Here is a 14858-nt window from a genome sequence, read left to right on the forward strand (position 1 = left end):
ACTTTATGCGTGATAAAGAATCCGACTATGCACACACACACGTCAAGCATGGAATGTGTCCAAAACTATAGTGGAGCATTACTTGATAACTCATTGTGAATTTTAAAAGATACCAAAATCTGAGACTAATGGTAAGGTTATCTAAGGTGTGCGTGAGTGATAATCTTGTTCGGGACGACTAAGAGGCTAAGTTTGGGGGTGTTTCATCAGTATATTTTGCACTCTTATTTAGTGGTTCAATCTTAGCATTTAAGTATTCAATGAACATGATTGCTACTTTTTTTGGGCTCAATATTGTCAATATAGGTACAAATCACATGCAAAGCAGACATGGAACAAAAAGAAATGATTTTGGTGCATGATAAGAGTGGAAATAAAACTTGAATGCATGGTCAACTATCAACTTGAAATGAGATGGAGAAAGTGAAAGTGGAACAAGAGTGAAAAATGAAAAGCGAAAAAGAAAGAGGCTAAGGAAGAAATCTAGTGGCCTATAGCGGAGTGTATACCATTGTAGGACCGCTATATGAATTAGTTTCTGGAGCTCACGGTCTTACAGTGGAATGCATGCCGCTGTAAGACTGCTTTAGGAATTGCTATCTAGAGCTCACGGGTCTACAACAACAAGCATACCGCGGTAGAGTTCTGAACTTCAATTCAAAGCGCGATTTCGGCCCGTCTCCATCCAAATCAATGGGAAACGAGAGTTTTCACTGTGAACGACTTTAATAACCTAAAAAGCACTATATAAAGACTTATTCTTGAGGGATTTGGGGAGTTTTGGATGGAAGAAGAGCGAACGGAAGATTGAAGACTATACTCTTCGGTTGTATTTTTCTTTTCTTTCTCAAATCTTTGTTATGGATTCCAACTCTTTTTTTTTTTTTATTGCAAGAATGCATTGCTAAGTGTTTATAGCTAGGGTGAATGATGAAACCTTGACTTCTAATGGTTTGATTTAAAGTTACTCGGTTTGTTATTTCCTTATTCATTGGGGTTGATTGTTTGTTATGTTCATAATGTCGTTTTAATGCTTGATCTTGAAACATATTTGTGATTTGTATTGCTTTCTAGAGATTCAGTATGGATTAGACATGGTAGCAAACAACGTAGGGTCCTATAATAGGTGGAGATACCGTTATGCCCTATGAAATCATTTTGTGATGATCTTCGTGATTGAATGCATGCTTATATGTTCGAAGATTGACTCGAGATAGTTAGTCTCATATATATGCATAGAACTGAATGACTATCGAGAGAGGTTTTTGGTTGTAATTGGATCATCGATTTTCAACCTAAGATAATGAATAGTAAGATCCAAGTAATGAACAATTGAATCATAGAAGGCTGACGGTGGATTCACAAACCCTAGTGCCTTATCCTTGTGAGTTTTGAATCAAAGAAATTGTTTTAGTTGCATCTTTTATTAGTGAATTAGTTTTCATTACAGTTGAAGTCTTTGTTAATGTGTGTGTTAGGTTAAGGTTAAATCAGTTAGAGTAAACATCAAAAGTTAGTCCTCGTGGGTACGACACTCTATTCATCATTATATTACTTGTCACTATATTCCCTCTTGGACCATGAAGTGACATTTCTCTCAATTGAGCACCAAGTTTGTTTCTTCATAGCGCTTCAAAACAATTGTCAAGTTCTTTAAGCATTCGTCATATGAAGAACCAAAGACTGAGAAATCATCCATGAACACTTCAATAAATCTTTCTACCATATCAGAGAAGATTGATATCATACAACGCTGAAAAGTGGCACGGGCATTACACTAACCAAATGGCATCCGTCGGTAAGCGAACGTACCATATGGACAAGTGAATGTTGTCTTCTCTTGGTCTTCTGGAGCTATTGGAATTTGATTATATTCCGAATAGCCATCAAGGAAACAATAGTGAGAATGACCTGCTAAGCGCTCCAACATTTGATCAATGAATGGTAGGGGAAAATGATCTTTTCACGTTGCATCATTCAACTTACGATAGTCAATGCAAACCCGCCATCCGGTAATAGGTCGAACTGGAATGAGCTCGTTGTTTTCGTTCTTTTCCACTACAATACCTCCCTTTTTAGGCACCACTTGAACAGGACTAACCCATGCACTATCCGATATGGAGTAAATAATCCCAACATCAAGCAATTTCAATACCTCAGCTCTGACCACATTTTGAAGATGAGGGTTTAGTCGACGTTAATGTTGCACTACAGACTTATAAGTTTCTTCCATGAGGATCTTGTGCATGCAAAGGGAGGGACTAATGCCTTTGATATCCGCTATAGTCCATCCAATAGTCGATTTGTATTCCCGAAGCACCCGAAGTAATTTATCTTCCTCGTCTTTGTTGATAGAATTGGCAATGATAATTGGAAGAGTAGAGGATTCCCCCAAATAAGCATAACAAAGATGTGAGGGCAGCTGCCTCAACTCAAGTTTTGGTGCTTGTTGAATTGAAGGGAGTGGCCGAGAAGGACTGACACCCAATTCCATGTATTGTCTCCCTCTTCTCATGGGTTTCGAGCCTTGCAAATACTGCACACTCTTCAATGGTAGCTGAAACTGAATTTTCATCCTGTGAGTGCATGATGCATGCCTCCCAAGGATTTGCTGGATGCTCTAATTTGAAAAATTTCTCTACTTCTCTGTCCACAATATCTATTTGGAAGCATGAATCTGATGAGCTTAGTTTGAGTGCCTTAAACACATTGAAAGTGATTTGCTCCTCATTCAGTCTTAACATTAATTGTCCCTTCTGCACATCAATGAGGGCTCGTCCCGTGGCTAGGAAAGGTCACCCCAATATGAGTGGAACATCCCTATCTTCTCCCATATTCAAAATGACGAAATCAGCAGGGAATATGAATTTATCCACTTTCACCAAGAGATCTTCGACAATTCCACATGGATGTTTCACCGATCTGTCCGCCAATTGCAATGACATCCTTGTAGGCTTTGCTTCTCCTAGCCCGAGTTCCCTGAAAATAGAATAAGGCATTAAATTAATACTAGCATCCAAATCACATAAAGCTTGTTCAAAATATAAACTACCAATGGTACAAGGGATAGTGAAACTCCCTAGATCCTTCAATTTTGGTGGTAGCTTATTTTGCAATATAGCACTACTCTCCTTCGTCAACATGACAGTCTCGTGCTCGTCCAACCTCCTTTTATTCGAAAGGATCTCCTTCATGAACTTTGCATAGCTGGGCAATTGGGCTAAGGCATCCGCAAACGGTATATTAATATGAAGTTTCTTGAATACCTCCAAAGACTTCTCATATTGCTTATCCATCTTGTACTTGCGCAACCTCTGAGGGAATGGAATCGGAGGGACATATGGCTTCACCGGTGGTGGCATCACCTTCTCTTGGAGCTCTTGTTTAGCTGAAGCTTCTTGTTCCTCTTGATTATTTGGAGCCTCGAATTCATTTGATTCTGCTGGTGTCTCTTGAACTTTTTTAGTCTCTTTCGCAACTCTGGGCCTCTTAACATGAATTTCTGGGAGTTATACCTTGCTCCTTGTTGTGATTCATTTACTTGCTCCTTCGGGTTCACCTCAGTGTTGCTAGGCCACGTGCCCGGTTGCCTCTCTGTTAGGATTTTTGCTAGCTGCTCAATCTGATTTTCAATATTCTTAATAGCTGCATCGGTCCGGTCACTTTGTTCTTGATTTGAAACTGCTTCTTCCCATCCTCCTTTTTCCCCTTGTGGACGCCCTTGTTTTAGTGGATTTTGGATGTTCTGAGTATTACCATAAGAGAAATAAGGATGATTCCTCCAACCCATGTTGTATGTCTGTGAGAATGGGTTATTCTACTGCCTTTGGAAATTTTTTGCATAGGCAGCTTGCTCCGTGAATGGTGGATTTATAAGCAACGGGCATTCAGATGATGGATGAGTTGCTCCACAAGTTTCACATATGGGGAGTGATCCTTACACCATATTAACATTCGAACTATACTTTAAGGCTTCCATCTGCTTTGATAGTGCATCAATCTTGGCCAACATCAACGTGTTAACATCCACCTCATGCACTTCGGCTACTCTCTTATGTGAGTTTTTATCTGGCCACATCACCAATTGCTCACCCATTGTCTCAAAAAGGTCATGAAGCTCCTCGGCTGATTTGTTTCGAATTGATCCTCCTGCTGTAGAATCAATTGCAGAGCGGCTATGAGGAGTGAGTCTAGCATAGAAAAAATGATTTTGAGCTAGTAATGGAAAACCATGACTAGGACACTTCCTCAATAGCTCCTTGAACCTCTCCCATGTTTCATGAAAATTTTCAGACTCAGCTTGCTGAAAAGTTGAAATCTCATGCTTAAGCTTGTTAATCTTGGCTAGTGGGAAGTATTTAAGTGTGAACTTCTGTACCAAATTTGTCCATGTAGTAATGCTACCTGGTGATAATGAATCTAACCATTCTCGAGCCCTATTCTTCAGAGTGTGAGGGAAAAGGCGCATCATGAGTGCCTCTTCATTAATTCCTTGATACTTGAAATTCCCACAATATTCCAGAAATCGAGACAAGTGATGGTGTGGATTTTCCTCGCTCATTCCATAAAAGGATATGTTGTTGGCGAAGAGATTGATCACGTCCAGCCTCAATTGAAAGTTTTCATGCCCGTAGGGAGGATAGATTATGCTTGACTAGTTCTCAATCGTTGGGGGCATCATGAAGTTCCCCATCAGAATGTCTCTTTCATTAACTTCAACGGGTTGCGTCATTTGAACAAGTTGGTTTGCGTTGTCACCCATATTACTCAGTTGCTCTTCCCTCCTTGCTCTTTGTTCACGATGCCTTTGATAGAACGTTCTTTCTATCTCATGATCGAACTCACAAATATGCGATCGTTCGGAATAGCTCATGCACTATCTCAATCCCTGCACACACACAAATTGAAATAGCTCAGCCCAAAAAATAATGAAAACAAAATTTTACAGTTAAAGCTATTATCAATCAAAGCAATAATCAAAAGAGCTAGTTCCTGACAACGGCGCTAAAAACTTGTCCGCCTAATTCTATCCCGTAAGTGAACGGATCGTGACAAGTAATATAGTGATGAATAGAGTGTCGTACCCACGAGGATGAATTTTTGACGTTTACTCTAACTGATTTAACCTTAACCCAACACACACATTAACAAAGACTTCAACTGTAATGAAAACTAATTCACTAATAAAAGATGCAACTAAAACAATTTCTTTGATTCAAAACTCACAAGGATAAGGCACTAGAGTTTATGAATCCACCGTCGGCCTTCTATGATTCAATTGTTCATTACTCGGATCTTACTATTCCTTATCTTAGGTTGAAAATCGATGATCCAATTACAATAAAAAAACCTCTCTTGATGGTTATTCAGTTCTATGTATATATATGAGATTAACTATCTCTAGTCAACCTTCGAACATATAAACATGCATTCAATCACGGTGATCATCACAAAATGATTTCATAGGGCATAACGGTATCTCTATCTATTATAGGACTCTACATTGTTTGCTACCATGTCTAATCCATATTGAATTTCTCGAAAGCAATACGAATCACAAATATGTTTCAATGGTGATCAAGCATTAAAATGGCATTATGAACATAACAAACAATCAATCCAAATGAATAAGAAAATAACAAACCGAGTAACTTTAAATCAAACCATTAGAAGTGGAGGTTTCATCATTCACCCTAGCTATAAACACTTAACAATGCATTCTTGCAATCAAAAGAAAAAGAAAAGAGTTGGAATCCATAGCAGAGATTGAGAAAGAAAAGAAAAATACAATCAAAAGTATAATCTTCAAGTTGCCTTCCTTCACCTCCTCAATCTTCCGTCGGCTTCTTCTCCATCGAAAAAACTCCCTAAATCCCTCAAGAATAAGTCTTTATATAATGTTTTTTAGGTTATTAAAGTCGTGCACAGTAAAAACTCTCGTTTCCCATTGATTTGGACAGAGATGGGCTGAAATCGGGCTTTGAATTGAAATTCAGAACGCTACTGCGGTCCTACCGCGGTATGCTTGTTGTTGCAGACCTGTGAGCTCCATATAGCAATTCCTAAAGCGGTCTTACAGCAGTATGCATTTCGCTATAGGACCGTGAGCTCTAGAAACTAATTCTTATAACGGTTTTACAGCGGTATGCATTCTGCTATAGGCCACTAGATTTCTTCCTTAGCCTCTTTCTTCTTCGCTTTTCACTTTTCTCTCTTGTTCCACTTTCACTTTCTCCATCTTATTTCAAGTTGATAGCTGACCATGCCTTTAAGTTTCTCTTCCACTCCTATCATGCACCAAAATTGTTTCTTTTTGTTCCATGTCCGCTTTGCATGTGATGTGTACCTATATTGACAAGGAAAATGCTATTGGTACATCCATTTTGTACATCTTGGGCTACATAAGGGGGTATTATGACAAAAAAAACCCCTCATGAGGCGCGTGAGGCGCATGTGAGGCGCAGGGTATTTTGGTCATAATACCCCCTTATGTAGCTCAAGATGTATAAAATGGGTGTACATCTAGCATGATTCTATTGACAAATATTGAGCCCAAAATGAGTAGCAATCATGTTCATTGAATACTTAAATGCTAAGCTTGAACCACTAAATAAGAGTGCAAAATATGCTGATCAGTGCAGTTTGAGTAAACAAATGTCCAAGACTAATATTAGAAATTGAAAGTTGCTTACCATTACCAACGGAGACTTTGTTATTCCCGTTGTAAGGAGCATGAAGTGAGAGGTTATTGAAGTTTGAGGTTATGTGGTTTGTAGCTCCTGAGTCAACAAACTAAGCTGGATCTTGAAAAGAAGGCTGTGACAAAGATGTATTATAATCAATAGGTTGAGAAAAATGATTATAATGAGTTCCTTGTGTAAAACCTAGATCACTCATGTAAGCTTTGTTAGAATCACTAAGAGAAGCTACAAAAGCTCTTGAATCTGATTGTTGGGAAACCATAGGTGGCCTTCCAAAATTTGAACTAGACATAGGAGAACTTCTTTGAAAATTTCTATCAAACCGATGATAAAATTTATCAACAAAATGCCCTGGCTTGCCACAAAGCTGGCAGCAAAATCTTTTTCCTGATTGTCTACCTTTGCCTCTACCTCCTCGAGTTACAAAACCACCTCTATTTTGAGCAAAACCTCCTCTATTATTAACAGAATTTCTAGAACTCTTTTGTGTATAAGCAACTGTGTTTACTTGCATAGACGAAGGCATAACTGACTAAACATTAACAGTTGACGTATGTGCCAAATTTTTAGAGTTTAATCTTTGTTCATGCATCAATAGCAAGCATTGAACCTTCTCAAGATCTATATCATCCATTTGATATGTGATGAGACTGACTACTGTCTCATAATCATAATCCAGTCCATTTAAGATTGCTAAAAGCAAATCTTTATCGCTTAGAGGTTCTCCAATGGCAGCAAGAGAGTGACCTATAGTTTTGATCTTAAGGATGTAGTCATTTATAGACAAAGAGTCCTTCTTAATTGACCTAAGTTGCTGCTTTAATTGAAAAGACTTGTCAATTGTTTGACGAGAGTATAAATTTTCAAGTGCCAAGCATACCTCAACAGATGATTCATAGTGAATCACCTGCGTCAAGACTTCTTTGTCAATTGTCGAGAAGAGCCAACCAAGAAGCAGCTGATCCGATCGCGTTCAACTAAAAAATTCTGGATTCAACATTGGTGCTCTGTCTTCGTTAGCATTCGGATCTATGATATACTTAGAAGGAGGCTGAGATTTGTTGAGAAAGGATTGAAGATCAAACGCTCGAATTATAGCAGAAATCTGCACCTTCTAGAAAATGTAGTTGTTCGGATCCAGTTTGATAGGTATATAGCTAAAAGCTTTTGCCATCGCTGAAAAATCAGATTTGAGGCAGAAGATAAAGCTGAAAGAGATCGAGGAGGAAGAAAGGAAGAAGCACTATGATTAGAATTGAATGCCATTGACCTTAGTCATTGGCTCTGATACCATGTAAAGATTGAGCTAGGGCAGAGAATAGAACACAAACAATGAGGAGGAGAATGCTCTGAATATTTCGATAGATGGAATTAATGAATTATAGAAATAAGGCTAAGCTGATTATATATACTTAGCTAAATCTAAACTATCGACATAATAAAAGAATCAGCAATAAGCGCAAGTTTAAACTAACTATTGCTACAACATACATCAACATATACAATATAAATGAATAACAAAAAAATCAAATAGCTTATGTAACATTTTCTTTCACAATAACCATATAAAACTTTTCTCGTTGAGTAATCTGTTCGGTGCGAGTCGTAGTAAGAGGAAGAAGAGCATCAAATTCTTGCATAAGAGCCCGAACTTGCCCCAAATAAGATTTCATGGACGACTCTTACTTGAGATTCTTGATATTAGAGACCATAGTGTACAAACGTTGGATATCATTTGTATAACATTCTTCAGCTTCCTTCCACACATCAACACAAGTTTCAAACGGGCAAAAAATTTGCATGATAGACGGATCAATAGACTACCATAGAAGGCTATATAACTGGGTATCAACTTATTTCCATCTAGCCCGATTAGCTTTTGGCACACTTTCAGCCTTTGTGGTAAGATGATCCGCTTGGTTTTGCCTTTTGAACCACATTTTGATAGAGGCTGCCCATGAGAGATAATTGGTAGACCCTATCAACCTGACAATGGTAATATTGGCTGTCCCAAGATTGGACACAACGAAGGATTGAGAGACAACATGGGCAACTAATGCCGAAGTGGGAGAAGCACCGGCAGAAACCGCGTCACTAAGATCAAATATGGGGAGGACTTTGACACCGGAAACAACTTGAGGGGTCATCGGGGATTAGATCTGGAGAAGCCAGAGGGAATTTATCGGCGGACGCGCTATCACGTGTCAATGTGTGGAAGCGGAGGCAGCGCATGGCGGCACTTGGGTGGTTCGTCGACGATAGATCTTCGGCGGTCGATCGATCTAGTGGTGGCTAACCCTAGGGTGGTGGTGGTGTTAGCAAATGGTGGCCAGACAATGGTTTTCTGGCATGGGCAGTGACGATGGCTAGGGTTTGAAGATCGCTGGAAAAAAAATACACAACGATGCCTAGGATTTTTCTCACTGGTGGCTCTGATACCATGTGAGAAAATAATTATGAGAGAAAAACTTAAGAGATTAGTCTCTCTTAACTTGTTATTTATAATAGGCATAATGGGTCTCAAACCCCCGTGGGCTTAATCTGATTACAAATAATTACAAATAAAACACACACATACAATAATTACAATATATATACAATTATACTAATAATTCTAACAATGATGGTCAAGATGAACTGTACTTATAACCCAGAATTCACTTACTAATATTTACTTTATTATTGTTGTTTGGTTCTGACTTGATTAGTATTGTTAGAATGCTTTTACAACTTCAACATTGATTCTCATGAACATTATTCACTTCTCCAGGATTTGGATCCCTTAACTTCAGCAATTGAGTATCGTTACGCAACAGCTGGTACATGCAGTTTTGTTTATTTACTAGAGTTTAAGCTGTTTATTCAATTTTTATGCTCTTATCTTTTTTCTCCCTGCCTCTACTGGCTGTTTGTAACCCCCTTTGAGCAGGACGTACTAAAAAGAACAGGAAAAGGGGAAGGGAAGGAAAGGAAGTAGGAACTTCCCAAGGAGGGTTAAGTGCCATATGAGGTTCTTTGAGTGAGTGTGAGACCACTAAATAGTGAAAGTTTAAATAAAATTAACTCTTAGATCATATCAAATCATATTTCTTAACTTTCTTTTGAATTCTGTTTTAGTTAGTTTCACTGGGTTTCAAATTGTTTGAGGAACAAGTTTGCAGTTGAAGTAGATATATATCAGGCTTTACGGGCATGTCCAAGAATTACCAGATTAGATAAGTGATCCAACTTAAATTTATCAAAGAAAATGTCCTAGTGACAGTATGTGAATCTTTGGCACCTTCTGATTCAAAATTTTAGTTCTTGAGCTGAATACCTGACTATTTTGGTGTCTTGAAATTTATTCAAATGTTAGGAAGAGTGGAAAATGGTAATTTGAGGCCAGGGAGGTGCCTCTATAGGACCAGAAGCATTTTTAAATTTTAAGTAGTACCTTTCTATGTTGATGTTCGTAAAAATACAGGTATAGAAATTCCAGTTATTGTATGGAAACTTTCGGTCTGTGAAGTGTATAAAACCACATCTTGCATCTTGCTTCTCATATATAGATGGTTACATCAGGCTTTTATGCTTTAACAAACCATGTCTTGTATACTGCTTCTCATAAATAGATGATTATGAACTTTGTGCTTTAACAAATCTGAAGTAATCTATACTTGAGGTTTGGTCTTTGGAGTTCTGCCTGGTGCTACCTATCATGGTTGCACAATCAATGATTACTAATATTTTGACACTCATTTATAATATAATGCAGACATTTTTCAGACTGCTACTGAACTGATAGGGTTTAAAAGCCTTATATTTCCTTTTCTCAACAAATATCATGACTGCGGCATCTGCATCTGTTACTTGTTTAAGCAATGTTGTTTTCTTGATTTGGGCTGTTGATGACATTTAAAATGAAGTTAATCTCTGTCATTTGGTTGTTGATAATTTTGATCTATGTTGCATCAAATGGGTTTGGTATGTATAGGTGTCAGAGTTCATGCTTTTTGCAATTCTATATTTGCTTTCAAGAGGGGTTCTTTTGGATTTAATAATCATTCCACTTAACGTTGTTGTATAGGAGCCCACAATGTGAATCAAGACTTGGTTCTTAGAAGAATGTTTATTTGAAGTTGGGAGGGTGACTCTTATAGCACCATCTTAAGCACCTCTATATACTTTTTGTCCTTGTTCTCTTTTTCTTGCCATGTGGCCGCTAGGCTTTGAAACTTGCAGTGGGATTTCCTTTGAGTGGCTTGGGGGATGAGTTCAAATACCATCAAGTCAGTTGAGATGGGATTTGGTCTCCTGTAGCTGCAGGAGGTTTGGATTTAGGGAATGGTCTCCACCAAGGCCTTGCTAGGAAATTGGTTTTGGAGGTTTGTCTGTGAGGGATAGGCTCTAGATTGGGTTCAGGTATGTCCCCAGTGGGGCTGTGGTCTACAATTGGGAGCTGGTCTCCTTATTGGGTGGTAGGATCATGAAAGTCTCAGCTAATTCTTTTAAGTTTGTTTCCTTCAAGATTGGTAGTTTTGGCTTTTTATTGGTGTGGTCATTGCCTTTCTTGGGATCTATTTCCCAATCTTTATTGCTTGGCCAGTGACAGATTAGCTTCTATTAGCAATAGGTTTCCCTATTTTTTGCTTTATTTGTTTTGTCTCCACCATTTAGGAATAGATTTTTAGTTAGTGGTGGAAAAGTTGAAATCTCAACATCTTTCTTGACATACTTCAAACTCACTTGAGTATAGGACAGGTGGAGGATGAATGGGTATACTGTACAACATAAGGAACCTCTTTGTTCTCTATGGAGCAAGTTCTTTTAATTTCTCTATGCTTTTTTCCTTGTTTGCTGCATCATCATCTTCAAGCCTTTGTTCTCTGTGTTGTGTGGAAGTTTGAGACATTGTTACCAGGAATGTGGTGTAGGATGTGTGTTTGCTAATTTTTGGTTCGGTGGGGTTAGGCTTAATTGGTTTGTTAGTTGGGGTCGTCGTATGTTTTTGTTAAGGGCAAGATTAGCCGTCCTCCAATTAACCAAATCTACAAGCGTAGATCTAAAACCAAAATGGAATAGGCTTATATCTATTGCTGCCTAATTTGATTAGAATAGGATTATTGCTATTCCTATTTTTGATTAGTCAGTTGCCCATTACTATTAGGAGTCCTTGTTTTTCTGTTTCCCATTACTATTATTAGTCTTTATTTTCAGTTAGATTCTTTGTTTTTCTGTTGGATTGGGAGACTGCAGTTGGATTAGAGACTGCAATTAGTTGCTATTTGTCTCCTAGTAGGAGTCTTACTTTTAGGGTTTGATTATAAACATTCCCTTGTAGTTGATTAGAAGGAATAATGAGAATTATTTTTCCAGCATACATTGTGTGCAAGACATCGAAGGGTTCTCTCTAATGAGCCCTAGTTCAACATAGGTCGGCAGGGATGAAAGTCCTTGAAGGGATTAGCTTTTGATTTAGCTAATCGCCCATGGACTCGATCCGTTAACAGTTTTATGGTTGCACTTGGGTCAAAATTAGTTGGGTTGATACTTTGCTATATTCTGTATTGAGTATATCATATGCATCTATTGTAAATCAATCATACTTATTTATTAGAACTATTCCAGGAAGTGCCAAATAAAGAAAATCTTTCATTAAAAAATATAAAGAAACATCATTTTATCTTCTACAACTGCCTTCTCTTGGAAATATTACCACAAGTTTTTAATTTTGTACAGCTATCTTCTCTTGTCTCCTCAACTAATGATATAAAACGTTTTTATTTTCCTCTACCTGGTCAGAAAGATCTCAAATATTGAAGTAAATTCCTATTTATTCTGTTTACGTAAAACTAAAACACTTGAAACGGTAACTAGTCATCCGTCCCCTTTGGTCAGAAATCTTCAGAATACCGAAGAAAACTCCTATTAGTTCTTTTTATCTATTCCTCTACCCCATCTAACGTTTTCCAGCCCGTCCTTGGAAGTTTAACCAAAGAGATGGATAGAGATTCTGCATTCTTACTCAAAACAAAGAGCAACACCAGAATTAGTTCTTTTTATCTATTCCTCTACCCCATCTCACACTTTCTCCTTTCCCTTGCCTAACCATCCTTCGAAGTTTAAACGAAGGGAGGGAGAGAGAGATTCAGCATTCTTCCTCAAAACAGAGACCTACAACAAAATATACGAAATGCAATAGAACATTCAAGAAAGTGAAGTATGCAAGCTTTCTTTTGTCTAATTTTCTTTGAAACTTATTTTACTTTAAATTTCTTCTCTTGTTTTAAATTGTTTTAACTGAGTTTACACATAGCTTGGGATCCCCATTTTTGGGGAAGTATGCAAACTTTCTTTTGTCTAATTTTCTTTGAAACTTATTTTTAGTTTAAATTTCTTCTCTTGTTTTAACTGAGTTTACGCAGCTTGGGTTCCCCCTTTTTAGGGATCCAGATTGCGTTGCCAGCGATTTGGGGCCACAAAAGAACAGCGATCTGCAACGCTTGATCTGGATCACAGTTCTAGGGGTGCTGAGTGAATCTGGTAACTGTGGTTTGAGATCCACATTTTTGTAAGACCTCTGCCAATGTCACAACTGATAACTCCTCCTCGTCATCACTGCATCACCAAATCACTGTGCTGCTCATTGTCTCTCCATTGCAATGCCACTATGTCGCCACAGCTGCCATCAACCTCGTCTCTCTGCACAGTAAGACTCATTGTTTAACCCTGTTGCCACTGGTTACCCTTTGCCTGGATCTTGCCACTGCTGCTTTGGCAGCAAAGACCTGGCCCTCTCATGCCACCTTGCCTCTGCCATCTTGCTGGAGATGATCCAGGACTTTCTCTGACATCTTCTTCCTCAGTCCATGCTGACCCATACCACTGTGATTGTAACAGCCCACCTCTTCAGGGCGTGTTATGCCTTAAGAAATTTGGACTTTTTTTTTTTTTTTTAAAATTCCCTAAGACCTTATCTAGTGCTAGGTGAGATATTTACACTAGAAAATAAATACAAAGCGGAAGCTGAATCGAACCTGCTCATGACAATACATACATGAATAAATGGACTTAGCATTTATTACGATAAGCTTCTAAAATAAAACAATTGTACATAATTCTTAAACTATTCATATTACATCATAACATGGCACATTTCCTCATTTCCTGACGTCTCGCATCACTACACATCTCCAACCTCGGTATCATTACTGCAAGTCTCCACTTGAACGTTGAATGTTCTAGGAGCGAACCCAAGTTAGATGATGAACTATCTAACTAAGGGTACATAATGCTATGCTATGTGTGTATGCAATGTCTTACCTCGTAGGTGTCAACTGCACCCTCATGCTACCTACTAGTTTAGCGGCCACCTCTATCGAAGCAGGGGTGTATGGGTGCATTCTTGGTAAGGCAGCGGTGCCAGTTCGTACTCCCTACGGCCTCATATGCGTGTGATCAATGACATCAACGTGTATTTATGCATTTCATAATCATGTCATGGATGCAGTCTACGTGTTGGGTACATATCATAGCATGTCAATATGATATAAGCATTCTCGAAGATAAACATTTATAATTGTACTAAGTTCGAAACGGTACACTTACAGCTAAGTTGTCTCGAAAGGCGTGCCGACCTCGAAAATCGTGACGGGCGGCTATTTCTTACTCTTCTCATTCTCAAGGACTCCTAAAACATTAAACTTATTTTTAGAATATCATTTTACTATTTTTCATAATTTCTTCAATTTTTCTTTTATTTCTAAGCCTTATCTCTTCAAAAATTGCATAAAAATTATCTAGTCTTTCATAAAATCTAATTTCTCTTTACCAATATTCTTTAAATAATATTTCTAACATTCTGGAATTTTCTTGAAATTTTTTGAATTAAATTCCTATTTTTCCTTATTTCCATAATAGAAGAACTATTTAAATAAATGGCTAATTTAACATTTTCCAGAAATATTTTTCACAAAACATGACATAAATAAAATTCCAGTTTTAATAAAAGTTTTTGCAAAATTTTATTTCTTTAATTTTTATTTTTTCTTTATTTCTTTCCTTTCTTTTCTTTTCTTTTCTTTTTCTTTTCTTTTCTTATTTTATTTTCTGTCGGGCGTGTGGAAGGCACGCACCTTCTTCCCACTCACAGGCGCGTGCAGCCACGCGCCCGGTCTG

At 37.9% G+C, this 14858-nt stretch overlaps 1 protein-coding gene and 1 non-coding gene across 2 annotated transcripts in view; both read left to right on the top strand.

Moving 5' to 3' along the window:
* The window catches only part of LOC127792476 (ubiquinone biosynthesis O-methyltransferase, mitochondrial), an 88475-nt gene that overhangs the window by 50685 nt on the left and 22932 nt on the right, over window positions 1-14858 (top strand). The window contains exon 5 of the mRNA XM_052322976.1: window positions 9472-9520. Coding sequence (XP_052178936.1) covers window positions 9472-9520 — 49 coding nt within the window. The remainder of the gene's footprint in view (window positions 1-9471; window positions 9521-14858) is intronic.
* Window positions 4227-4333, top strand: LOC127792707 (small nucleolar RNA R71). Its single transcript, XR_008021179.1, has one exon. It is a non-coding gene; the product is annotated as a small nucleolar RNA R71 (small nucleolar RNA).

The sequence above is a fragment of the Diospyros lotus genome, chromosome 15 (assembly GCF_014633365.1).
Source record: "Diospyros lotus cultivar Yz01 chromosome 15, ASM1463336v1, whole genome shotgun sequence".
NCBI lineage: Eukaryota > Viridiplantae > Streptophyta > Magnoliopsida > Ericales > Ebenaceae > Diospyros > Diospyros lotus.